Genomic DNA, 25,945 nt, shown 5'->3' on the forward strand with positions numbered 1-25,945 from the left:
GTGCGCATTTTCTCTTCTCAGTACTAAGAGTTTGTTGTATATGCTGCCCCAGACTCTGTGAGTTAGTTCATAGGCTTATCAGTCCGGCTGCGTATAGACAGATAGGCGTCATCCACCACTTCCGGCTTGTAAGATCTTCCTGCTTCCTGTCACAGAGATCACTGAGCCCTGAAGGGAGGGGTTTGAAGATGACATCCTATTTAGTTAGGGCTGAGTGATCCAAAGTCTTTCACCCTCTGCACCATCCAATGGGTGGTTCTCTGAGTTAATCAGCAACAAGAAGCTTCTCTGATGAGAATTGCACTGTGTGTGTGTGTGTGCGCGCGCACGCGCGCGTGGGCGCGCATCTGGGAGAACGCCCTCCCCACACTTGAAGCATTCACGTTTGTTTGTCTTTTCCAGTGTAGTTTCAGTGTTTAAATTAGACGGCTAAGGGACTTCCTACGTTCGCTGCTCCTCCGCTCTCTACTTATTGTGAACTTTCCGATGCTTATAGAGGCCAGAGCTGTAGCAATACACCTTGTCACATTCCTCGCACTCATATTGCTTTCCCGCGACGTGGACTATCTTATGTCTACTGAGGCTGTAACCCGAAGTGAAGACGCTCCCGCACTCGTCGCACACGAAAGGCTTGCTGTGAACTTTCTGGTGTTTCACAAGGTGAGAATTTTGGATAAAGCACTTGCCGCACTCGCTGCACGGGAAAGGCCTTTCCCCGTTGTGCACTCGGCCGTGATAAAAAAGACTGGATTTTTCCTTAAACGTCTTCCCACACTTCGCGCACTTGTACGGCTTTTCGCCGGTATGAAACCGATAATGACTTGCGAGGCTGACTCTGTTCCTGTATGATTCCCCACACTCACTGCACTCAAAGGGCTTTTCTCCTGTGTGGACTCTAAGGTGGCATGTTAAGCTGGATTTGTTCCTGTACAGTTTCCCGCATTCCTTGCACTTATAAGGCATTTCTCCCTTGTGAGCATTCATGTGATGAACGAGGGAGCTTTTGTAATTGAAGGCTTTCCCACATTCACTGCATTTGAAACGCTTCTCTCCGGTGTGAATTCTCAAGTGCACGATGAGATGGGCATTTTGGCGGAAGGATCCGCCGCACTCGCTGCACTTGAACGGCCTTTCTCCGGTGTGTGTTTTCTCGTGGCGGATGAGCCGGAACTTATGAATAAAGGTTTTGCCGCAGTCAGGGCATTTGTAATTTCCTTTCTTGGAGTGAACGGCCTCCGTCTTCTCAGAGCCTCTCTGTGGCTTCCCGGTGCTGGGAGTCACCTGAGACTCAAGGCTTGAGGAGTCCTCCAAGTCCTTCTCACTGTCTGTGCTTTGTGACGTCGTCTTCTCTGCGGTGTTCTCTGCCGTCCTCTCTGCCGTCTTCTCTACCGTCTTCTCTGCCGTCTTCTGTGCCGTGTTCTCTGCCGGCTTCTCTGCCGTCCTCTCTACCGTCTTCTCTGCCGTCTTCTGTGCTGTGTTCTCTGGCGGCTTCTCTGCCGTCCTCTCTGCCGTCTTCTGTGCCGTGTTCTCTGCCGGCTTCTGTGCCGTGTTCTCTGCCGGCTTCTGTGCCGTCTTCTCTGCCGTCTTCCCTGTGGGTGGCTCCTTTCCCCTGGTCTTCTTCGTAGCTGCGATCCTGACCCGCTTTCTCTGTGGGGGTTTCTCAGCACGCCTCTGCTTCTGCCGTCCACTCTGCTTGGTGGGTGATGTCTCACTCTCCTCCTCTCTGTTCCAGCGTCCTGAACAGAGAAATACCCATGAATGGCAGAAGTGACAGACAACACATACTGCTAACAGCGATCTGAGGCTCTTCATGGAACGAGGGGGGGGGGGGGGGGGGGGGGGTTAGTTCAGGGAGGTAAGGGCCCATTTACCATGCCGGGATTGTCAAGATCATTGTTTCTAGGGACCTTAGGGGCAGCAAGAACTCAAGCATGGAGCAAAGCATAGGACGAGTGGCGCAGACCGTGACATACTCCTCGTCGATTTTTTTTTTTTTTTTCTTTTTTTTGCAAGCCTCGGCTGCTGGAGATGCAGGCCACAGGGCAAGGGGCTATCTAGGCCGGTAAGACATGATAACCGTAGAAGCTGCAATTCAGGGACTGCTCAGGGCACACCACACACTAACAACACAATAAAGGAAATCCTGCACCTCACGGGACCGTTGCAAAGACGGATACAAGAGGAACAGCTCTGGTTCAGGATAACAGGAAAGGACGGAATCTGGGGTTCTTGAGAGATGCCTCAGAGGGTAAGAGCACTGTCTGCTTTTCCAGAGGTCCTGAGTTCAATTCCCAGCAACCACGTGGTGGCTCACAGCCATCTATAGTGAGATCTGGTGCCCTCTTCTGGTGTGCAGGTGTACATGCAGGCACAACGTTGTATACACAATAAATGAATGAATAAATCTTAAAAACAAACAAACAAACAAACAAACGGAGTCTGCCATTATCTTTCCACGAAATATACTTATACGAACCCATCCAGAGTGCATATATCAGCAACATACACCCACCAAGTACCTGCCCACATACCTGGAGTCAGGAATCTCAGTGCCGGAGTTAAGGGATCTCCTAAAGACTCCAGCTGAGTGATGTCACGGATCCCAGAAGGTAAAAGTCCTGAAAAAAAAAAAAAAAAAGTGAACATTGCATACTAGAACGGAGTGGTATAAATCATGGCAACCCATAGGAAAAGGAAGCTAGAAAGAATGATCCTTGCAGGGATGTCTTGTGGGAGAAACTCAACAAGCAACCGTCACATCAGTGCAACATCACAAAGGCACACCACTTAGAGAAAGACAGCAGTGCCTGGGTCAGAGGAATGCCATGTAATTTACAGTGTCACCAGGCCACGGGAGCCATGAAGATGATCTCTGTTATGCTCACTGTATGGCTCCTTGTCCCATGCTGCTTTCCGTACTTGAGAGAAAGGGAAGGCGGTATTGTTCCACGTCCAGGATTATCAGCCATATTCTGTGCTCCAGGACATTGGGAAATGGTTCAGCGAACACCGGGCAGCATTGGAAGAATACCTCCCTCCACAGGAAAGATGCTAAGTAAACCCCGTCTCAAAAAACAAACAAACGAAGAAGAAGAAGAAGAAGAAGAAGAAGAAGAAGAAGAAGACGAAGAAGAAGAAGAAGAAGCAGCAGCCAAGCCCACCCCAGACATCCTCTGACCAGACAGGATGCCCTTACCCAAGGAAGCCATGAGGTCAAAGATGTCCGTCATCACACTGCGGTACAGGAGCCTCTGAGAGTCATCAAGGAGTCTCCATTCCTCCTCTGAGAAGCAGATAGCCACGTCCTTAAATGCCACACAGCCCTGCCACAGATGAGGAGGATATCTGAGTTCACGTGAAGCCTCCTTCTGCGGCACTCTAGCCATCTCCAAGACAGCCATTTCCACTTAGCTTGCTCCCTCAGAGGATACCAGACTCTGAAGCCACGGAAATCCAATCTCTCCTCAAGGTTTCTTTGACCATGATGCTCTGCAGTCTAAACGCAGCAGGTAGGTGGACGGAAGGAGTCCATCCATTCTTCCACTATGACACTGAAAGCCCCTTTGTTTCTTTCGGACAATTCACGTGGGCTCCTCTAGATGATCTTAGCACATATGACCACATTTGTGCCATTGCACTCCACCATGCAAAGGCACGTGGCCTGGGAGGCCGTCAATGCACACTCCCAGCATGCACTTCACTCTCTCTTTCACTGCTCCTGCATTTCTAGTTAGCATTTTAGGCCCAGGTGCTTAGCTGCTGAGCCAGGCACGCCTCTTCTCTGTCACCAAATCAAAAAAAAAAAAAAAAAAAAAAAAGACCATGCACACCTGAGGATTTCTGAGCATTGTCAAACCATCTCAGTTCCAGGCTTCCCATAACAATCATCACTAGAATTTTATTTATTTATTTTTTGTTTTGTTTTGAGACAGAGTTTCTCTATGTTCTCTTGGCTGTCCTGGACTCACTTTGTAGACCAGGCTGGCCTCGAACTCACAGCGATCGGCCTGCCTCTGCCTCCCGAGTGCTGGGATTAAAGGCCTGCGCCACCACCGCCCGGCTTATCACTAGAATTTTAAATGCCTCTGGATTTTAAGACAGTAAGTGGGAACCTGTGCTGGTGAAGTCTTTTGTCCACTTGATGCACAAATTAGAGCTATCTGAAAGAAAGGAATCTCAAATTGGGAAGATGCCTAAGATTTGGCTGTAGGAATTTTCTTAACTAGGGGTTGATGGGAGAGGGCCCAGCCCATCGTGACTGGTTCCCATGCCTGGGCTGGCAGTCCTGGGTTCTATAAGAAAGCAGGTTGAGCCAGGCATGGTGGTGCACGCCTTTAATCCCAGCACTTGGGAGGCAGAGGCAGGCAGATCGCTGTGGGTTTGAGGCCAGCCTGGTCTACAAAGCGAGTCCAGGACAGCCAGGGTTAACACAGAGAGACCTTGTCTCAAAAAAAAAAAAAACAAAAAACAAAAAACAAAAAACAAAACAAAACACAAAACAAACAAACAAACAAAAAAGAAAGCAGGCTGAGCAAGCCAGCGGAAGCAAGCCAGTAAGCAGCACCCTTCCATGGCCTCTGCCTCAGCTCCTGTTTCCAGGTTCCTGTCCTGTTTGAGCTCCTGCTTTGACTTCTTTGGTGATGAAGAGAGAAATGGAAGTGGAGAACGAAAGAAACCCTTTCCTCCCCAACTTGCTTTCTCATCACAGCGAGAGAAATCCTAACTAAGCCAGGACCTCTCCATAAAATCCCTGTTCTGGACTCAGGGACCTTATATTTAGTAATCATCTTCCCTGGCAGGAGAGCATTACAAGCTCAGAGATCACTTAAAGTGGGCACAAAACAGGATGCGTCAAGGGGGGTACTGTCCACTTCATGGGTGTCCTAGCTCATTGGTAGGTGTCACTGGACCAGGAGGAGCCTGTGAAATAACAAAGCTGCGAGTCACAAGCACAACTGTTGTCGGTATCCCCAAGGCTCTTCTAAGCTGTCTCTCAAATCTACAATAAGGTGCACCCAACTGCTACCTAGATAACCACTTAAGAACGTATTCTAGGGGACCTTTGCCCTGTCCCCCTCCTTGGGACACATAGCCTGTTCCCCTTGTCATTGATTGTCACATCTTTCACTCTAGAGTGAGCTCTGAAGACTACGTGGGGTTGTGTCCCCTCACCCTGACTGAGAGGGCATGAAGAACCATCCTAAGGTGGCACTGAGCCTCACGGTGTGATTGTACCTGCCCAGTGATCCTTGGTGTCTAGTGAGAGCAAGCCCTTTCTCCTGTCTGTGGGTTTTCTTGCTACAGGAGCTGAGGCTGGGTGGCCTTTCACTACACAGTCCACAGCTGTCAGTGAACACGAGCCTGCAAGCCACATGTGTCAATCAGACCACTCCACCTGCACTGCTGGCAGTGCACCAGAGCACTTGAACATGTAGACAATGTGACGAAGGTTTATCCCTCCCCTAAAATGTTTATACAGCACTGTAGCTTGGAAGTGCCTAGTTTTCTCCGGAAGTTTAATAAAGTACTTAAAAAAAAAAAAAAAAAAAAAAACATATTCTAGTCTCCGATCCTCAATGGGATCTCTTGCTGTGTGTTCTTAGGCAAGGAAGCAATGTTTTCAGTCCTGTCTATTGGAACATAAGAAGGATGGTAACCATGTTGCACAGCTTTACTTCCAGCACTGCAAAGGAATAGGAAGGCATATCTCTGAGTACAAGAGCAGTGTGTAGCAGGTTCAAGGCTGGTGGGGGGCTACATAGGGCATGGGATCGCACACCTGTAACCCAGCACTTGGGAGGCAGAGACAGGTAGATCTTTGTGAGTTCAAGGCCAGCCTGGTCTACAGAGTGAGTCCAAAACCGCCAAGGCTACACAGAGAAACCTTGTCTCAAAAACAAAAAAACAAAAACATAAAGCCAGGCATGGTGGCCCACGCCTTTAATCCCAGCACTCTGGGAGGCAGAGGCAGGTGGATCTCTGTGAGTTCAAGGCCAGCCTGGTCTACAGAGTGAGTCCAGGACAGCCAAGGCTACACAGAGAGACCCTATCTGGAAAAACAACCAAAACAAAAAACCAAAAACAAACAAACAAACAAAAAACCAAAATCAAACAAAACCCCCAAAAGCAAGTTTCAAAATAAAAACAAAAACACCCAAAACCAAGATACCCATGCATATATGAATATTATTAGTTTAAACTCAGCACAGTGTGTGAAGTATTCAGCAAAGGTGCTTCCAACACATATAATTAAATTTATTAAGTGGTTTAGCACAAAGCCAAGTGTGGTAGCATATATACCTTTATCTCAGCACTTGGGAGGCAGAGGCAGGTGGATGTCTGTGAGTTTATGGCCAGCTTTGTCTACATAATGAGTTCCAGGCCAGTCAGGGCTACATGGTGCCACTCTGTGTCCGAACAAACAACAATAGTGTCAGGACAAACACTTGCATATGCTCTCAGAATGTATCACTTTATTTACGGACTTATTTACTACATTTAATAAAGAATGACACAACACCAGGCAAAGCGGCACAGCCTTTAATCATAGCACTTCAGAAGCTGAGACAGGTGGAACTCTGTGAATTAGAGGCCAACCTGGTCTACATAATGAGTTCTAGATCAGCCAGGGCTACAGTGACCTTATCTGAGGGGTAGAGCTGGGTGGGTGGGGCAACAAATATGACAATCAACCCATTAGACTTTAATGAAACATTGTATATGGTTTTTTTTTTTTTCCTCCAGACAGGGTCTCTCTGTGTTAGGCTTGGCTGTCATGGACTGGTTTGGTATACCAGGCTAGCCTTGAACTCACAGCGATCAGCCTGCCTCTGCCTCCCAGAGTGCTGGGATTAAAGGCGTGCACCACGAACCTCGGCTTGAAACATTGTATATGTTCTTAATTGTTAGATGTTTACAATAATGTTATATCAATTATATATATTATATGTAATATATATTTATAGCTTTTTGTTTTGTTTTGTTTTTTGAGACAGGGTTTCTCTGTGTAGCCTTGGCTGTCCTGGACTCACTCTGTAGACCAGGCTGTCCTCGAACTCACAGAGATCTGACTGCCTCTGCCTCCCAGAGTGCAGGGAGTAAAGGCGTGTGCCCCCACGCCCAGCCAGCAATGCTGTTTTTATTGCCACTGTATGGATCTTGACCAGATCCTGTTGAAATGAATACCTTTTTATTTGATAAATTCCACAGTCCAGAATCCTACACTTCACCTCTGTACAGAACCTGACCCAGTGGAGGCAATCCTAAATCCAGGTCCATCTGTCTTCTCCTTCACCTCAGATCCCACCTAGGGAAGACTTTCTGTTTATTTTGTTATGTTTTCAGAGACAAGGTCTCTCTCTCTCCTTAGGCCTGGCTGTCCTCAAACTCACAGTGAGCCTCCTGCCTCTACCCTCAGAGGGCTGGGGTTAAAGGTGTGCAGCACCACACCCTATTTATAGAAGGCTCTTTAATATTCTCCTTCCCAAATATTAGCTCAGGCTTTGTGTTGACACTGGTGTCCAGTGACCTCCTGAATTTATCCCCAGCTCACACCCTTCCCCAGAACACCAGGAATGAATGAGCAAGCTCCCCCCCGACCCCCCCCCCCGCCAAGACATGGTTTCTCTGTGTAGCCCTGGCTGTCCTGGAACTTGCTCAGGAACACTGAGACCCACCCACCTCTACCCTCATCCTTCCAGATGGTCAGAGAAAAACAAAAACAAAAACAACCAAACAAAAAGCCACACAGGAAAACTAGAATAGTCCTTTTTCCTTATTTGCTTGGCCCAGCAGGGTATCCTGATAGCTCAGATTTTAAGATCCGTCAAGAGATCCGGCTTTCTTCTCCCCACCTCCATGGTCCACACCACCCCTGCATCACAGGTCTCTCCGCGTCTCCACCCACAACACTCCGATTCATCCAGGAGGCTTGAAGCTTTGAGGAAAAAGATCCAACGTCTCCTCCGTTGCAAACCTGTAGGCAGCGGCCTCTTTTACAAATCGAGCCGTTTCCCGTTCTGTAACGCAGGAGAGCTCAGGCCTGCCTGCAAACCTGTGTGCTTGCTCCATCTAGGTGAGTCAGAATCCCTCCGCGGCACACAGACTGTCAGATAGCATCTCAGCAGTGCACAATAGAGCCAGCGTACAACACAATCGAGCATCCCCGCCTCGCCTGGCCCTGCCCTGCCCTGCCCAGCAGGCTCCTGACCTCGGGGCTATCCCACCCCCACCCCAACCCCTGGTCCCAGAGCTTTTGCATTCAGGTAGACCCCGGAGCACGTGATACTTACCAGGGTCTGGGGTCCTTGCTCAGCGGCCGCCATCAGACTCTGCCTGTTAGCAGGGGATGGGGACACAGACATCACTGAATCAAGCAAGCAGCCGGCCACACAAAGGTGCCACTGACTTCAGACACACCTTGGGTACCAGAGGACAAGGCTCTTCTCCTTTGGCAATTTCCCTTCCTGGAATACCCAGTGTGATAGCAATATTCCGCGGAATTGGGAAAAATCTAACCAGGAACTTTGAAAATAATCTTTTGCCGGCAACGCTAAAGGCCCCGCCCAACACGTTTTGTAACAATAGAAGCGTCCATCTTGATTGGCTGAGCTTAAAAAAAAAAAGGGGGGGGGGTTTCACCACACCCCAGCCCTGGATATACCACAGCCAATGGTAAGCCTCATGCTCAGGAATAATTGGACTACACAAAAGGGATTCGGTGGGATTTTGTTGTTGTTGATGGTGGTAGTGGTATTGTGTATTTGTACGCCCGATTTTTTCCCCCTTAGATAAAACAAGGAAAGATGGGTGGGGGGGGGGGTGAGACCTGGGACGAGTTGGTGGAGGGAAAAGAATATGGCCAATGTATTATTGTATGACAATTAAAAATTAAATGTGTTCAGCTAGTGATGATGGGTGTCTCCGTGACTTAAAATAGTGTCTGATCAGACTTCGTGTGTTGCCTGCGGGAGGTTGTTTTCAAAATTCCTGCATGGGTTGGTCAGGTCTGCACAAACTGTTTTTTAGTACCCTGTATTGACCAGGGCAGGAAGGCAGTAGAAGAGAAAATCCGAGACAACCTACTGACCTGCTGAAGCCTTGGCTAGGGAGCGCCTCGTTCTTCTGTCTCGCTCTCCAAAGGCACCTCACTGCAGAAGCGTGTCAAGGATGCTTGTACCACGTTAATTCCCAGTAACCCCTGTCCTGATCGCTTGACTGTCCCAAGGCCTCTGGAAGGCAGGGTCGTGATTCCATAAAGGGGTCCAGCCTGTTAGCTGAGAAAGGGTGAGCTTCAACTTTGCCACTCTTTAGGACGGAGATTTTAGTCCACAGGTGAAGATTCCTAGTCTGCATTGAAGCCCATTAAGGCAAAGCTTCCTCCTCTTGGCTGGGAGGTTGGGGGACTACAATCTAAACTCTAAGTTTGGTTGTGGGTGTAGAATTGATATTCTCTGTTGTTGTTTTGTGTTTTGTTTTTTGAGACAGGGTTTCTCTGTGGAGCCCCATCTGTCTGGAATTTGCTCTGTAGATCAGGCTAGCCTTGATCTCACATAGATCTGCCTGTCTCTGCCCACCAAGTGCCAACATTAAAGGCATACACCACCAAGCCCAGCCAGGGACCCTCCCTTCTTCTTCTTCTTCTTCTTCTTTTTTTTTTTTTTAAGATTTTATTTATTTATTATTTACCCAGTACTCTGCCTCCATGTGTGCCTGCATACCAGAAGAGGGCACCAGATCTGATTACAGATGGTTGTGAGCCACCATGTGGTTATTGGGAATTGAACTCAGGACCTTTGGAAGAGCAGCGCTCTTAACTTCTGAGCCATCTCTCCAGCCCCAAGGAGCCTCCCTTCTTACTCAGAAAAATATCCCCTTATCCACTACCTGCCAAAAACTGGTTATACTTTTCCCAACTTGTCTTTTCTCATTGGTTCTCCAAACCACACCCCTTCCGGCACTAAGTTCCTGCCTTCATGAACCTGTGTCACATCCTCAATAGCCGAACAGGCCAGTTCCAGTCAGATTCAAACATGGCTTCTCATGTGTTTTCTCCCTGCACCTGTTAAGTGTTACAGCTTGTCTTATCTGCTCAGGTGTTTGTTTTTCCTTACAGATGCTGGGGAAATTGGCTTGGAGCTTTCTTTCCAGTCCATTTCATGATTAATTTTAAAAAAAAAAAATTTTTTTTTTTTTTTTACTTTTTTGTTGTTGTTGTTGTTTATGTATGTTCACGTTTGGGAATGGAGGTCAGAGGAATTGCTTATCTTCTAGAGTGAAGGTTGTCAGGCTCGGCAGCCAGCACATTTACCTCCTGAACCACCTCACAAGCCCCTAAGCACACACCTCCACCCCCCAATAGATTTTATTTTTGTTTACATGGCTATTTATGAACAAGGGCATGAATAAGCATGTTTACCTCCAGGGGCAACAGGAATTGGGATACCCAGAAGTCAACATTACTGGCCACTGTGAGCTACCATGACTGGGTGCTGGGAGCCTAACTTTGTCTCCAGAAGAGAAAAAAAGCATTCCTAACCACTGGGCTATCTCTTTAGTCGTGGCCTAACTCTTATCTACCTATCTACCTACCTACCTATCTATCTACCTATCTATCTATCTATCTATCTAATCTATCTATGACTGGGCCTAACAACACAACCCCCTCCCCACCCGCAAAACAAAAACAAAAACAAAAAAAAACGTGCTGTCTTGTAGAGGACCTAGGGTCCATCCCTGGCACGCACAGGGCAGCTCACAGGCATACAATGTAACTCCGGTCCCAGGAGATGCAATGACTCACTTCCTTAGGCACACACGCACTCAGGGCTCAACACATACACACAGGTAAACACATAAGACATTTGGGCTACACTTCAACATGAGCTCATGAGAAGCACCATGGAGCTGTTCCCCATCAAAGCTAATGAAAATCAGGGGCTAAAGAGATGACTCAGCGGTTAGGAGCACATGTCACTCTTTCAGAGCACAGAGGGTTTGTCTGCCAGCATCGACACTGTGGCTCACAACCACATCTGCACCTCTAGTCCCAGGAAAAAACTACGTCCTCTTCTGATGTTTGTGGGCACCAGCAAGCATGTGGTATATACACACAGACATATGTTTTTAGCAGACACACATATATGCAATCAAACACACACGAAAATAACGAATCTAACAAAACGAAACAAAAGGCACCTAAACTCAGGAGCACAGCAGAAAAACCTCTCTGAAGAGTCACGCTACTATAGAGAGGAAAAACACATTTATTCAGGGCACCGTAACACACAGTAAAAAGGGAAGTCATGCCTCATCCTTAAACCAAGGCCACTCTGTTCCTCCACCATCCAAACTCAGTAACATGGAAATCCCACTCCACGCCAGTGCGGTCAAGAACACAGAGCTTACTTGGTGAGGCAGAGGCAGGTGGATGTCTGTGAGTTCGAGGCCAGCCTGGTCTACAAAGCGAGTCCAGGACAGCCAAGGCTACACAGAGAAACCCTGTCTCAAAGAAAAAAAAAAAAAAACAAACCAAAAACCAAAACCGCATAGAGCCCCCTGTCACTTAGCTCCCTGGTGTCAACACCTTGGGAACAGAGAGATGACAACTGTCCTCATCATGTCCCAATATGCCTGTCCCTCAAAAGACTACTCTCAGAGCTTCGCTTTGAGGTCAGGTTCAGTCCTAGGGCTGAAGGTTTGCCAGCGGCTGAAGCTGCTCCCTACCATCTCTGACTCAGACATCTACGTAGGGGTGTGCACGGGGCTCTGAGAGATCACTTTTGCTCAGAGGTGTTCAGAGCCTATCTCAGAACCCCAAGAGTTCATGATGGAGCCTAGTCCAATGACCGCTCTACTTTCAAGGGCTGGAGGCGTGGACGCCTGATGCCACCGTCTGCTCTGAAGCGTTCACCGCTGAGGTTTCAGGGGTTCCCTTGGGTGACTGAGAGACTTCTTGCCTTCGCTGCTCTACCCAGACATTTATCTAGTGTGAACCTTCCGGTGTTTGTACAGGCTGGAGCTACTGCAGTACACCTTGTCACACTCCCTGCACGCGTACTGCTTTGCCACGATGTGCACTTTCATGTGCCTAACAAAGTTGTAACTTGAATTAAAGACTCTTCCGCACTCATTGCACTTGAAAGGCTTGCCATGGGCGGTCAGATGCTCCATGAGCTCAGAGTTTTGGGTAAAATACTCCCCACATTCACTGCAGCCGAATGGCTTTTCGGCCGTGTGACTGTAGAAGTGATTCAGAAGGCCTTCTCGGCTCCGGTAGGATTTCCCACACTCGCTGCACTCGAAGGGCATTTCTCCGGTGTGAAATCGATTGTGAACCTTCAGGCCTTCTCTACTCCTGTAGGACTTCCCGCATTCGGCGCACTTAAAAGGCATTTCGCCCGTGTGCAGCCCCTGGTGAGAAATAAGGGAGATATTGTGCTTGAAAGCTTTGCCGCACTCGCTGCACCTATAAGGCTTTTCTCCGGTGTGCATCCTGAAGTGCTTAATGAGAAAGGCTTTTTGGCTGAAGGACTTCCCACACTCGCTGCACTGGAACGGCTTCTCTCCCGTGTGAATCTTCCAGTGCCGGTTAAGGTGAGATATGCTTGTAAAGATTTTGCCACAGTAAGTGCATTTGCAGTTCCTCTTCTCACCCTGTGCGGTGGCCTCTCCGCCCTCGGTGCTCTTGGTGGCCGGCTCCCCAACAGTGTAAGTCACCTGATGCCTGAGAAGACTTGAGGGAGTCTGGAGGATGGTCACACTGTCTGTGCTAAGTAGGGGTGTGTCGGCACAGCTCAGCATTTGCTCTTGGAGCCTGGATGAGGCGAGGTCTCCTGCAGACAGACTCTGCTCAGAAGGGGACGCTTCACCCTCCACTTTGATCCAGCAACCTGAACACAAGAGAAATGCCGATGAACGGCACGCAGACTGTAGAGTGGCAGGCGACAGCACATGTTACTAACAGTCATCTGAGGTTTCTCACACAACAAGGGGGCCAGTTCGGGGCAGTAAGGGCCCCGTTGCCAAGCTGAATTTGTCAAGTTTATAGGTTCTTGAGACCTCAGGGGCAGCAAGACCACAGGCACGGAGCAAAATCATAGGGGAGGAGTGCTAGGAACCATAACCCTGCCCTCAGCAAGTGGCTCTCTGCATGTCTCCGCCTGCTGCAGATGCAGGACGCAGTGCAGAAGGCTGTCCAGGACCATCAGACGTGGTACCTGAAGACCCTGCGTTCCAGGACTGGCCTGGGAGTAGCCACACTAACACAATAAAGGACAGCCCATGCCTCACAGTGTTGCCAGGGAACAGGCAAAATGTACCTGTCCAGTCAGGTGTGGTGGCACACGCCTTTAATCCCAGCACTTGGGAGGCAGGGGCAGGCAGATCACTGGGAGTTTGAGGCCAACCTGGTCTACAAAGCAAGTCTAAGACAGTCAAGGCTACACAGAGAAACCTTGTCTCAAAAAACCAAAACCAAACCAAACCAAAACCACCCAAGAAACAAAAAACAAAACAATAACAACAAAAAAACATACCTGTCCATAAACATGGAGTCAGGAATCTCAGTGCAGGCACAGAGAGATCTCCACAAGACCCAGCCTCGGTTACGTCAGGAATCCCAGAAAGTTCAAGCCCTAAAATAAAACAACAGAATATTTCCGTACAAAGGTTGACTTATCTTCCAACCCATAATAATCCAAAGTAAAGAATTCTAGTTACAACAATCCTCATAAGAGTGTCTTGCAAGAAAATCACCAAATAATGAGCCAACCAATGCCACAACTCCTGCCATATGTAGATACAACCCATGTTGCCTTGAAGTGAGGCGTACGTGGGTCACAGAAATGTTGTGTATTTACAGTGTCAGCATGTCAGGGAGAGGTGGTCTCTGTGAAGACTCTGGACCTTAATGTACATGGAAGGCAGAGCAGGAGGATTCTTGGGAATTTCAGCCAGCGTGGTCAAGATAGTGAGTTCCAGGAGAGCTCGCCTCAACCCAGCTCCCAAACAATATCGTCACCTGTTTGACTTTACTGTACTTTTTTCTTAAAGACTTACCTATCTATTATTATGTATGTAATACTCTCCCTGCATGTACACCTGCAGGCCAGAAGAGGCATCAGATCACATTAGAGATGGTTGTGACTCATCATGTGGTTGCTGGGAATTGAACTCAGGACTTCTGGAAGAGTAGTCAGTGCACTTAACCTCAGAGCCATCTCTCTAGCCCATCTTCACTGTAATTAAGAGCTAAACGGTGATTGTAGAACAAGCCTGCATCTATAACTTGTATTTTCAACTACGGGAGTTGGGAAAAAGACTGGGAGTTTATAGCTTAACTTTAAGATGACTATGTCTCCCTGTAGAAAAAAGGCCAAGTCCACACAGACATGCCCTAAAAGGATGTGAGGTCCTTACTCAGTGAGGACACGAGTGTGAAGATGTCTGTCATCACAGTCTGGTACAGGAGCCTCTGAGAGTCATCAAGCAGTGTCCATTCCTCCCAGGAGAAGTACACAGCCACGTCCTCAAAGGACAAGCAGTCCTGCACAATGAGAAAAGCTGAGTTTGAACGTGGCCTCCTTGACAGGGACTCTTGCCATCCTCAAGACAGTCCCTCCCACTTAGCCTCCTACCTCAGAGGGTACCAGGCTCTGAAGCTATTGATATCCAGTCTGTCCTCAAGGTCCCACTGACCGCTGTGTGCAGCACTCAGCACAACAGGCGAGTGGACATGGTGCCTTAGTTACGTTTCTATTATGGTGAAGAGACACCACGACCAAGGGGCCTTATAGAACAAAGGGTTTATGGGGCTTACACTGCAGAGGGTGAGTCCATGACCCTTACAGCTGCAGGCATGCACAGCTGCAGGCATGCACAGCTGCAGGCATGCATGGCTGCAGGCCATATACTGCACTGGAGCAGCAGCTGAGAATTTACATCCTGATCCACAGGTACCAGGAAGAAAGAAAGCTAACTGGGAAAGGCAAGGGCTTTTGAAACCTACAAGCCCAACCCCAGGGACACACCTCCTCCAGCAAGGCTGTACCTCAAATCTCCCCAAACTGGTCCACCAATGGGGACCAAGGATTCAAGCCCGGTAGGGGGGCATGTGCATTGAGACCACCACAGCTGGAGTCAATCCAAGCTGGAAGGATTCAGAGAATTCACATGGGCTCCTCCCAACCATCTGTCTCACACAGATCATATCCAGGTCACTGTTGCCCACTGTGTCTCTGGCACGAAGGCCAGGAAGCCATCTCCATAGCAGCATACATGTCAGTCAGCACACTGAACCTCCATTTCCATCTCCCTATGTGGGCCCCACCCTCAGCCACCTTGCTCCCCCACCTCCCACCTGCCACTAAGTCCAGTGGTCCTCATGCACCCCTGAGGATCTTTCAGCATTCCCAACCCACCCCACTTCCAGGCATCCCTCCCCTCATGTCATCACAGGAACCTCAAGACCTCTGGATCTTAAACCAGGAGCTGCCACAGATGGGAACCTGGCCATGTCATCATCCCTGCCCTGGGTGTGGGGACCTTTCATTCTGAGCACCTGCCAGGGAATCCAATGGAGGACAGAGAGATTCCAAAGCAAAGAGTCCCAGGACACCACAAAATCTCAGGGGTCACTTAGGTGCCAACTGAGGAGTGTGATTCCTGGGCTCCCTCCCTCCGCTTACCTCTTCCTGGTTGGCAGGTTTCACTGAATACTGGGAAACCTGTAGAAAAACAAGGCTGTGAGGAACAAGCAAGGGTGTTGGGATCCCCAAGGCTCATCCAAGTCCCGCCTCATACATGCAGTCAGGTACACCCAACTGTCCCTGTTCTCCACCCCTTAATTGTGTCCTTTACTAGGTGACCTTGGACAACAGTCACCATCATCATCACCATCATCATGATAATCATCGTCATCTCTTCAGTTTTCTGCCTGAGGATAAGAACGGCAGCCTGTCTTTTACTGCTGTGAAGAGACCCCATGATGCCATGATGACCAAGGCAACTTTTTTTTTTTTTTAAGATTTATTTATTTATTATGTATACAAATCTCATTATAGATGGTTGTGAGCCAACATGTGGTTTCTGGGAATTGAACTCATGACCTTTGGAAGAGCAGTCAGTGCTCTTAACCTCTGAGCCATCTCTCCAGCCCAAGGCAACTCTTATAAAAGCATTTAAGTGGGGCTTGCTTATAGTTTCAAAGGGTTGGTCCACTTCTAGCATGGTGGGAAGCAGGCAGGCATATCCCTGGTGGAAGAGCTGAGATTTTTACATCCTGATATTGATGTGGAAGATGGGGAGGGACAAATACCGGCGGCCTTGGCAAATTCTCCAAGCTACACACTTCCTCCAACAAGGCCGTGCCTCTTCATCTTTCTCAAACAGTGCCACTCCCTAGTGACTAAGCATTTCAACACAGGAGCCTATGAGCTTCGCTCTCACTCAAACCACACCACGTACAGTCCTACCTCGAAAGGAAAATTACTGTATCAAACTGAGCCCCGTGTGTCAAGTACTAAGGACAGGCTTTTCCTGTGCACATGAGGAAATGCTTGTCTCAGGAGTTTCACAAACGCACAATTGTTTCAGTATGTATGGTTTGATCTACATACTAAGATTTAACACGCATCTAGTTAAATACTAACATGCATTTATTTAAGAATTTCACCACCTGTCTTCCCATTCAACCCTACATAGAGAAAGCCTGTCTCAAAAAAGACAAAAAAAAAAAACCCAAACAAAAAAAAAAAAAAAAAAAAAAAAAAAAAAAGATTCGGGGCGGGGGGCCAGTGGTGATGCACGCATTTAATCCCAGCACTTGGGAGACAGAGGCAGATGAATCTGTGTGAGTTTGAGGCCAGCCTGGTCTACTGAGTGAGTTCCAGGACAGACAGGGCAGGGCTACGCAGAGAAAGCTCATCTCAAACAAACAAACAAATAAACGAAAAAAACCAACCAACCAACAAACAAACAAAAACTAGAAAAAAGAAAGCAAAAACAAGCCAGAAAGAAAAGAAAAAAAGTATTTGGTATTAGTCAGGCATACCTCTTTAATTACAACACTTGGAAGGCAAAGGAAGGCAGGTCTCTGTGAGACTGAGGCCTATTATCATAGGCTATATAGGCCAGCCAGAGTCATATGGTGAGTCCAAGGGGGGGAAAAAACCAGTGATAGCTAACACTGTAGACTTTACTCAAATGCTTCATGTTTTCACATATAAATCAATAAATAATAAAAAGAAAAAGAAAAGAGAGGGCTGCTTTAAAATCAGAGAGGCCTAAAGTGGATGGTTATGTCTGTTTGTTTATTTATTTATTTATTTTGGTTTTTCCCAGATAGGGTTTCTCTGTGTAGCCTTGGCTATCATGGTACCCCCTCTGTAGACCAGACTGGCCTCAAACTCACAGACATCCACCTGCTTCTGCCTCCGGAGGGCGGGGATTGAAGGGGTGGGCCACCACTGCCCCGTGGAGGTCAGGTATTTAATCTAATCACTATAGAGGATCATTGTGAGTTTGAGGCCATTCTCGTTTACAGAGAAAGTGCTACTGTCCGAAAGATAGATAGATAAATTAATAAATAAATAAAAATTCAGATAGATAGATAGATGAATAAATGAATAATATTCAGACATATGAAGACCTCTATGGTCTACACCCCCACCCCCACCCCCCCGCATTAATCCACGGTACTTACCGAAGGATTCAGACGTCTCTGTTTCCATCCACATAATTTCATCCCTGCCCAATAGTCCCCGGGAAAGCTTGGGAAACTTTGACTGGATCAAGTCTCTTCTCTGTTCCAATCTTCCATGGCCACCAGTGTCTCCCTGGGTGCACTGAGCCCTTTCACCCACCCCCCCTACAATGCCAGCAGGGGTCACTCCAGGGCTCCAGTCTCTGAGCTCAGGCCCGCCCACAAGCCCGGGGAGGTACAGCCCACCAGACGCGGTGAGTCAGAGGGGACTGCTCAGATGTCAAGAACCATTATCTCGTCCACTTGGCATCCTACAGTCGGGGGGGACATGGGCGCCTGCCCTGTTGGCTCCCGACCCACATCTCAGCGCTCTAGAACTCAGGTAGGTGGGCGATCGCGAGGCACTCACCTGGGGCAGGGCTCCACCCGCAGCCTCCACAATCACCATCGGACTCCACAGGATCGTGGGGCCCTGGGACGCCGCCATCCCTGCTGGAAGAAGCCTGGATCAGATCACACGGGTCGTCGCAAACGTCAGATCGGTCTCCCTGACGGGGGACAAATGCTTCTAACGTTCTGGGTTTCCTCCCATGGCCAACGCAGATGAAACCTGTTTTCTGTGACCCATACTGATGGGTCCAGGAAGTTACAAAGAACCTCCTGCAGGCAAAGCCAAAAAGTCCCGCCCAGTGGTTTATTACAGTCACTGAAATGCCCATTTTCATTGGCTGACGTTGGTGCAATGTTTTCTGGGCAATGTAGTTTAAACAGGATCAAATGTCTGCGATCTGGACACAACTGCCCAGATGGAAAAGGAGACCGTCTCCGTGGACTTCATGGTACTGGTGTGGAGACTATTGTAATTATAGATACGCCAGTATTTACCACCTTGGGTGAGTTGACTGTGGATTATAAATAGTAGAGGCTGAGCTTTAAGGCCAGGCTTGCTGGAACTCCTTTTCTTTTCTTTTTAAAACATTTTATTTAAATAACTTATTCAGATTACATCTTAATTGTTATCCCCTCACTTGTATCTTCCCATAGCCCCTCCTTCCCTCTTTCACCCCATTCCTGTCCCCTAGGTCTGTGACAGAAGGGGACCTCCTCCCCCACCATATGATCACAGCCTATCAGGTCTCATCCTGGTAGCCTGCTTCCCCTTCCTCTGAGAGCCATCAGGCCTCCCCACCAAGGGGAAGTGGTCAAATAGGGGGCACCAGAGTTCATGTGAGAGTCAGTCCCCGCTCCCCAAACAACTGTGGAGAACACACTGTCCATTGGCTAGATCTGAATAGGAGTTCTAGGTTTACTGCACACATTGTCCTTGGTTGGTACAGTAGTTTGTGCAGATACCTCTGGGTCCAGATGCACCAGCCTTGATGGTCTTCTGGTAGGTTTCTAGGACCTTCTGGATCCTTCTATTTCCCCATTCTCCCATACCTCTCTCACCTGGAGTCCCAGTAGGAAGTCCCAGCATCTATCCCAATCTCCTGCTAAGTGAAGACTTTCAGGGGACATCCCTATTGGGCTAGTGTGCAATTATGTGTGAGTGTATACCATGTGTATCTCTCTGGGTCTGGGTTAACTCACTCAGGATGATGCTGGAACTCTTTTAAATGACAGAACTGCATGCAGAACCAGGTGAGATCTCTGTGTTTTAGAAGCTAGCCTGTCGTAGTGTGTTCCAGGAAAGGCAGGGCCACATAGTGAGACCTTCTGGTTTTATTTAATGTCTAGAAATGCACAAAATGGGCAAACTTGGCCTTTTTTTGTTTGCTTGCTTGTTTTGTTTTTCGAGACAGGGTTTCTCTGTGTAGCCCTGGCTATCCTGGACTCACTTTGTAGTCCAGGCTGGCCTTGAACTCACAGAGATCCACCTGCCTCTGCCTCCCAAGTGCTGGGATTAAAGGCGTGCGCCTCCACGCCCGGCTTGGCTTCTTTATTTGAGACCTTTGCCTCATGTGAATTGGTGCTTGCCTGGTCGGAGGAAAGAGGTCTCAAGACAGAATAAAGTGCCCATGGTGGGCGATGAAGCCTGGTTTCTGCACAAAGGCTGAAATAGCATCCAGTGCTCTGAACTGCTGAGCCCTCGCTCCAACCCCTCTTGGGTTTTGTCTGTTTGTTTTTGTTACCCACTGTTAAGCCATGGGCACATGTGTGACCATCTATGTAAAGTTATTTACTGGAGCTTGTTGGGCTCCACAGTGAGTAGTCAACCAAAAGCAATAGCGCGCCTTCCCCCCAAAATTTATCATAGCCAGTAGTTCTCCAGTGAAAAGTAGGGACTCCCTGAAAAACTCCCCCATCCATTCCTATTTGTGGGCCTGTTTGTTGTTGTTGTTGGGTGTTTGTTTGTTTGTTTGTTTGTTTGTTTTTGGTTTTTCTAGACAGGGTTTCTCTGTGTAGCCTTGGCTGTCCTAGACTCACTTTGTAGACCAGACTGGCCTTGGACTCACGGCGATCTGCCTGCCCCTGCCTCCCAAATTCTGGGATAAAAGGCATGCACTACCATGTCGGGCTGTGTTTTCTCTTTGTTGTTTTAATTGAAAATCCCAAGTGTCGGGCGTGGTAGCGCACGCCTTTAATCCCAGCACTTGAGAAGCAGAGGCAGGAGAATAGATGTGAGTTCAAGGCCAGCCTGGTTAACAAAGTGAGTCTAAGACAGCTAAGGGTACACAGAGAAACCTTGTCTTGAAAAACAAAACAAAACAAACAAACAACAAAAGAAAGAAAGAAAAGAAAAGGAGAAAGAAGATAAAGAAGATCTCAAATGTTCTATTTTGCCAAAAAGACTCAGAAACACAATGCTGGGGTGGAAAATCTGCTAGCTCAGAGAGGCAGGGAAAGCACCCAGCTGAACTTTCTACTTAGCTCTCGTCCCAAAGGAAGGCCCAAAAGGCTGACAGTTCAGGAGGAAAAGGCCAAAAACCCCAAGGGCAAAGTCTTCCTAGTTTAAGGCCCAAAAAGCCAAAGTCAAGGAGCTGAGGAGCTCCAGAGCTAAGAGCTAAAATCCCAAAAGCTGAAGCACCAAAGACCCCTTGTACTACACAGGCTGTCTTAAATACCTCTCAACTCAAAGCCCCTCCTACTCTTTATCCCTGTCAGCTGGTTTCTTGCACCGCCTCTTGACCTAGGGTTAACTATTAAATCCTGTGTACAGATAGCTCTTGGATTAAAGATGTGTGTGGGAGCTCAAGCATGGCGAACAAAAGGCAGGGTTTTACACAGATCACACTGAGATCAAATAAACATCCTGCAACACTTGTTCTTGTACAAAGACCGCGTAGACAACAGAAGATGGTGTGCCTTTGCCCTTGGGGTCATTGTGCCTTGCCTAAAAGACACATTCCACAGGCCTTCCAATCTCCTAGCACTTACATTCTGTCTCCTCTTCTTCGGTGTCCCTTACCTTCCTGGGAATAGGGTAAATACCTGCCTAGGGCTGAGCATCCAACTGTAACTTATCATCAGCACTTTAAGCAAACAAGAGCCTCTTTATTTATTTGCATTCACTCCATAGCAGGGCCTTCTCTGAGCTGGGCGTGGTCATGCACACCTTTAATCCCAGGTCTTGGGATGCAGAGGCAGGTGGATCGATGTGAGTTCAAGGCCAGCCTGGTCTACAAAATGAGTCCAGGACAGCCAAGGCTACACAGACAAACTCTTGTCTCGAAAAACGAAGAAGAAAAAGAAGAAGAAGAAGAAGAAGAAGAAGAAGAAGAAGAAAAAGAAGAAGAAAAAGAAGAAGAAGAAGAAGAAGAAGAAGAAGAAGAAGAAGAAGAAGAAGAAGAAGGGCTTCTCTGATTAAGACAGACAGTAGCATTTGTCCATAGATACAGACACATATTTAGTAGCCAGCTCTATGCTCTATTAGCTAAACAACAGTATTAAGACCTGTGACCTCCTCAACTATGGCTTTTGACTGTGTTAACAGTGCCAGGCACGGCTTCCCTCCTTGGTGGATGAGAGTCCCTCAAATCCCATCACAAGAGTGGTTGACTATTCCCAAGTCATGCCAGTGCTGCACAAGGGTGCATATCTTGCCTGCAGGAAGCAATAGGTTATTAAAGACAAGTCCCAGTACTGAATGTGAGATACCTCCTTCTGAACTGTGTAGCCTGGAAGCCCCAGAGGTATCCAAAAACTTACAAGCATCCCCCACCCATCTTGGTTGCTCACCAGAGCTAGAGGATAGGACAGTATTGCTGAAGACAGCACACACACCTTTGATTGCAGGATATCCCTTTAGGCTGTGCTTTGTTTGTTTTGGCATTTGAGACTGAATTTCTCCGTGTAGCCTTGGCTATCCTGAAATTAATTGGGTAGACCAAGTTGGCCTTGAACTCAGATATCCTCCTGCCACTGCCTCCAGGGTGCTGAGATTAAAGTCATGGGCCAACAACACCTAGCCCAGCTGTTTGTTTTGAGACAAGGTCTCTTTCTGCATCCTTGGCTGGCCTGAACACATGATATACACCAAGCTGGCCTCAAATTCATTTTTATTTTATTTTATGGTTTTTAGAGACACGGTTTCTCTGCGTAACAGCTCTGGCTGTCCTAGACTCGCTTTGTAGAACAGCCTGGCCTTGAACTCACAGAGATCCACCTGCCTCTGCCTCCTGAATGCTGGGATTAAAGGTCTGCACCACACCCAGCCTTGAAGTCATGTTTTCAAAGGTTTTTCGAGACAGGGTTTCTCTGTGTATCCTTAGTTGTCCTGGAATCACTTTTTAAAAGATTAATCTGTGTATATTTGTGTATGCATGGATGGCATCTGGGTGTGCAAACCTGCTCCCACAGCAGTGTCATCTTCACCAACATAGACCACCCCCTGCCCTGAAACATAAGCCAGATAGTATAAATGTCAAGTCTCCTATGTTGCATATATTAAATATTATGCCACATCAATGAGAAAGGTGCTTAATACAGCCCTCATAGCTATCAGACCTCCTTTGAACTGTATCTATTATGGCCCAACTACCTTGTATTTTCCTTCCTTCCTTCCTTCCTTCCTTCCTTCCTTCCTTCCTTCCTTCCTTCCTTCCTTTCCTGTGTCTGTGTCTGTCTGTCTCTGTCTCTCTGTCTCTGTCTGTCTGTCTGTCTGTCTGTCTCTCTCTCTCTCTCTCAGAGAGATGGTCCCTTCATATGCTCTTGGCTACCTGGAACTATATGTAAAGCAGCAGGCTGGCCTTGCTGCCTGCCTCTGCCTCCCAAGTTCTGGGAATAAAAGTTTGAGCCACATTGTCCTTCTGTAAGTGGCATTTTCATTTACATTTGACTTTAAGAATTTTAAAATTTCCTCCTGATTTATTCAATAATCCACTGATCACTCAGGAGCAGTGTCCAATTGCCTTTTCTTTGCATGGTTTCTATATTTTCTTTTACTATTGACATTCAGTTTTATTTCACTGTGAAATGGGTAGATAGAAGTAATAATACTGTGTTGTATTTTTTGTTTGTTTATTTGTCTGAGACAGGTTTGTAGACCAGGTTGGCCTCAAACTCACATTGATCCGCCTGCCTGTGCCTCCTGAGTTCTGGGATTAAAGGTGTGTACCATCACACACGGCCTTGTGTTGTATTTTTTAAAGATATCTTTTACACATTTTTAAAAGATTTATTTATTTATTTATTAAGTATACGGTGTTTGCCTGCATGTACACCAGAAGAGGGCACCAGATCTCATTATAGATGGTTGTGAGCCACCATGGGGTGGCTGGGAATTGAACTCAGGACCCTTTGAGGAGCAAGCAACACTCTTAACCTCTGGGACATCTTTCCAGCCTTTACACATAAAGATATCTTTTATACCTTTAATACCAGTATGTGGGAGACAGCGGCAGTTGAATCTCTGACTCGGAGGCAAGCCTAGTCTATAAAACGAGTTCCAGGCCAGCCAGGGCTGTTACGCAGAGAAACTCTGTTTCAAAAAACCCAAATGAAACCAAAGGCATCATTTATAGTCTACAATGTGATCTAGGTTAGTACAAGTTCCATGTGCTGTTGAAAATATCTTCAGTAGTTTTTGCTTTAAATATTCTTTCTTAAAATTTCAGTATGTATAGCTGTTTTGCATATATGTCTATCTATGCGCTACCCCTATCTCTCCAGCCCATTTGCAATAGTCTGGCGATCACTTGCAATTTAATTCCTCACTTTTGCTTTTGAATTTTCTTTTTCTTTAGCTCTAGGTGACTGATGTTCTGATGACAATGAGGTAATGAAGCCACCCACTATTAAAGTGTCTGTACTTATTTATCTGTTCATGTCTTGCTATGTTTATTTTAGAAAATCAAGTACCTTAATTGGTGCGTACATGTTTATTACTCCAAGTCCTTAACAGATCGTTCTTCCATTTGATATGTTGTAGCATGTTTTATCTAATCCAATCTTAGGTAAAGTGTAATTTACCAGATGGAAGTCTACCTGCTCAGGGTTAGTTTCGTCTTTCATGTGCTGTATATACTGTGTTACGTCTCTAATTTTCAACCTCTTTGTCACTGACTTTATTTACTGAGGACAAAAATCAGTCAACCAGCCAGGTGGTGGTGGTGGTACGGGCCCTTTGGGAGGCAGAGACAGGAGGATCGCATTGAGTTCAAGGCCAGCATGGTCTACAAAGCGAGTCCAGGACAGTTAAGGCTACACAGAGAGACCCTGTCTCAAAAACAAAACACTCAGGATTCAGAATGCCTTTCTTCCAACAGAGCATGTTGATGCAAGGTGAAACCGTTGGGCATGTAGTCTCGGTTAGCAGCTGTGCTCACTCACTCAATGCCAGACACGTATCAGTTCATGGTTGTCTGAGAGCTGTGATAAAGGGCGGAGAGGCCCCCCCTTTCTCTGGGAATTGGTGCTTTCCACCAGTGTCTTTTATCACTGATCTTCACTTTGTCATTTCTACATTTGGACAATGATGTATCACAAAGATTCTGCTCTTGTCACTTGAGGTTCTAAACCCCTCCTGTGCGTGCATGTCCATTTCTTTCCTTAGATTTGTAAAAGTATACGCTACCATTTCATGGAATGGTTTTTCTGTTCCTTTAGATTTCCCTTTTTTGTTAGCATGTTGGGGGTTTACTTATTTCATGTGCATGACTGTTTTGTGTGTGTGTGTGTGTGTGCACCTCACGTGCTGCCTTTTGTGTGGTGGTGGTTAGCCACAGTGTGGTGGGTGCTGGAAACTGAACCTGGGTCCTCTGCAAGAACAGCAGGTCATCATAACTGCTGAGCCATCTCTCCAGCCCTCCCTTAGGTTTTATGTCATGTACTCTTCCTATTCTTTAGATCCATAGGTGAATCTTGCTCATGTCCCCTCTTGTTCATGAAGGTGGTTGTTGTTGCTGTTGTTGTTTTGGTCTGGTTGTGTTTCTGATTCTGAGATATGGTCTTACTTACTATGCAGTGCTGGCTGGTCTAGAAATCACTATGTAGACCATGCTAGCATATAACTCACAAAGATCTATTTGCCTCTGTCTCCCAATGGGTGAGATTAAAGCCTTGCACAACCACACATGGACCCTGCCTGCTTCATTTACTTTTCTTTGTTTTGTTTGTTTGTTTTTGGTTTTGGAAGAGACAGGGTTTCTCTGGGTAGCCTTGGCTGTCCTAGACTCACTTTGTAGACTAGGTGATCCTCCTGCCTCTGCCTCCCAAGTTCTGGGATTAAAGGCGTGATGCCCAGCATTTAATTTTTTTTTTTTTTCTAAAGACAGGTTTCTATGTACTACACTGGCCTCCACCTTTGTAGCTCAGGATGACTTTGATGATGAGATTAAAGGTTTGTACAGCAACACATGGACCCTGCCCCATTTTATTTTTTAATACAGGTCTCTATGGACTAGGCTGGCCTCCACTTTTATAGCTCAGGATGACTTTGATATTCTGGTCCACCTGCCTTCACCTCCTGAAGGTGTGGCCACCACCTTCATGCTGCCATGAAGCCAACCCAGGACCATGTGCATAGTACACATGCCCTCTCCCAACTGGGCCACAACCTCAGCACTGTCACATTTTGACCTTACCATTATGTTGTCCTAGTTATTTAAAACAAAAAAAATTTTTTTTTAAAAGAAGTTTCACCATTAGGGAATTGGCTCAGCAGCTAAGAGTACATTTTGCTCTTTCAGAGGACAAAGTTGAGTCTCAGTATCCACCAAGGATCTTACAACCACCTGCATTTGGATGTCTATGTGTCTGTCTGTGCACATGTCTGTTTTACCAATGACCGATACACCTACCTTC

General features: G+C 47.2%; 2 protein-coding genes across 2 annotated transcripts; both read right to left on the bottom strand.

The window, feature by feature from the left end:
- Positions 1 to 433: 433 nt before the first annotated feature.
- Positions 434 to 8,665, bottom strand: LOC127203053 (zinc finger protein 773-like). The gene is made up of 4 exons (XM_051161867.1): positions 8,292 to 8,665; positions 3,197 to 3,323; positions 2,532 to 2,618; positions 434 to 1,736 (listed from the first exon to the last, which is right to left on the bottom strand). Exons 1-4 carry the CDS (start codon positions 8,361 to 8,363, stop codon positions 466 to 468), a joined length of 1,557 nt encoding a protein of 518 aa, XP_051017824.1. The 5' UTR covers positions 8,364 to 8,665; the 3' UTR covers positions 434 to 465.
- A 3,089-nt stretch (positions 8,666 to 11,754) lies between these two features.
- On the bottom strand, positions 11,755 to 18,318 carry LOC127203538 (zinc finger protein 419-like). The gene is made up of 5 exons (XM_051162364.1): positions 18,111 to 18,318; positions 15,687 to 15,725; positions 14,419 to 14,545; positions 13,536 to 13,634; positions 11,755 to 12,890 (listed from the first exon to the last, which is right to left on the bottom strand). Exons 1-5 carry the CDS (start codon positions 18,186 to 18,188, stop codon positions 11,980 to 11,982), a joined length of 1,254 nt encoding a protein of 417 aa, XP_051018321.1. The 5' UTR covers positions 18,189 to 18,318; the 3' UTR covers positions 11,755 to 11,979.
- Between the last annotated feature and the right edge of the window lie 7,627 nt (positions 18,319 to 25,945).

This window comes from Acomys russatus, chromosome 19, assembly GCF_903995435.1.
Source record: "Acomys russatus chromosome 19, mAcoRus1.1, whole genome shotgun sequence".
Taxonomy (NCBI): domain Eukaryota; kingdom Metazoa; phylum Chordata; class Mammalia; order Rodentia; family Muridae; genus Acomys; species Acomys russatus.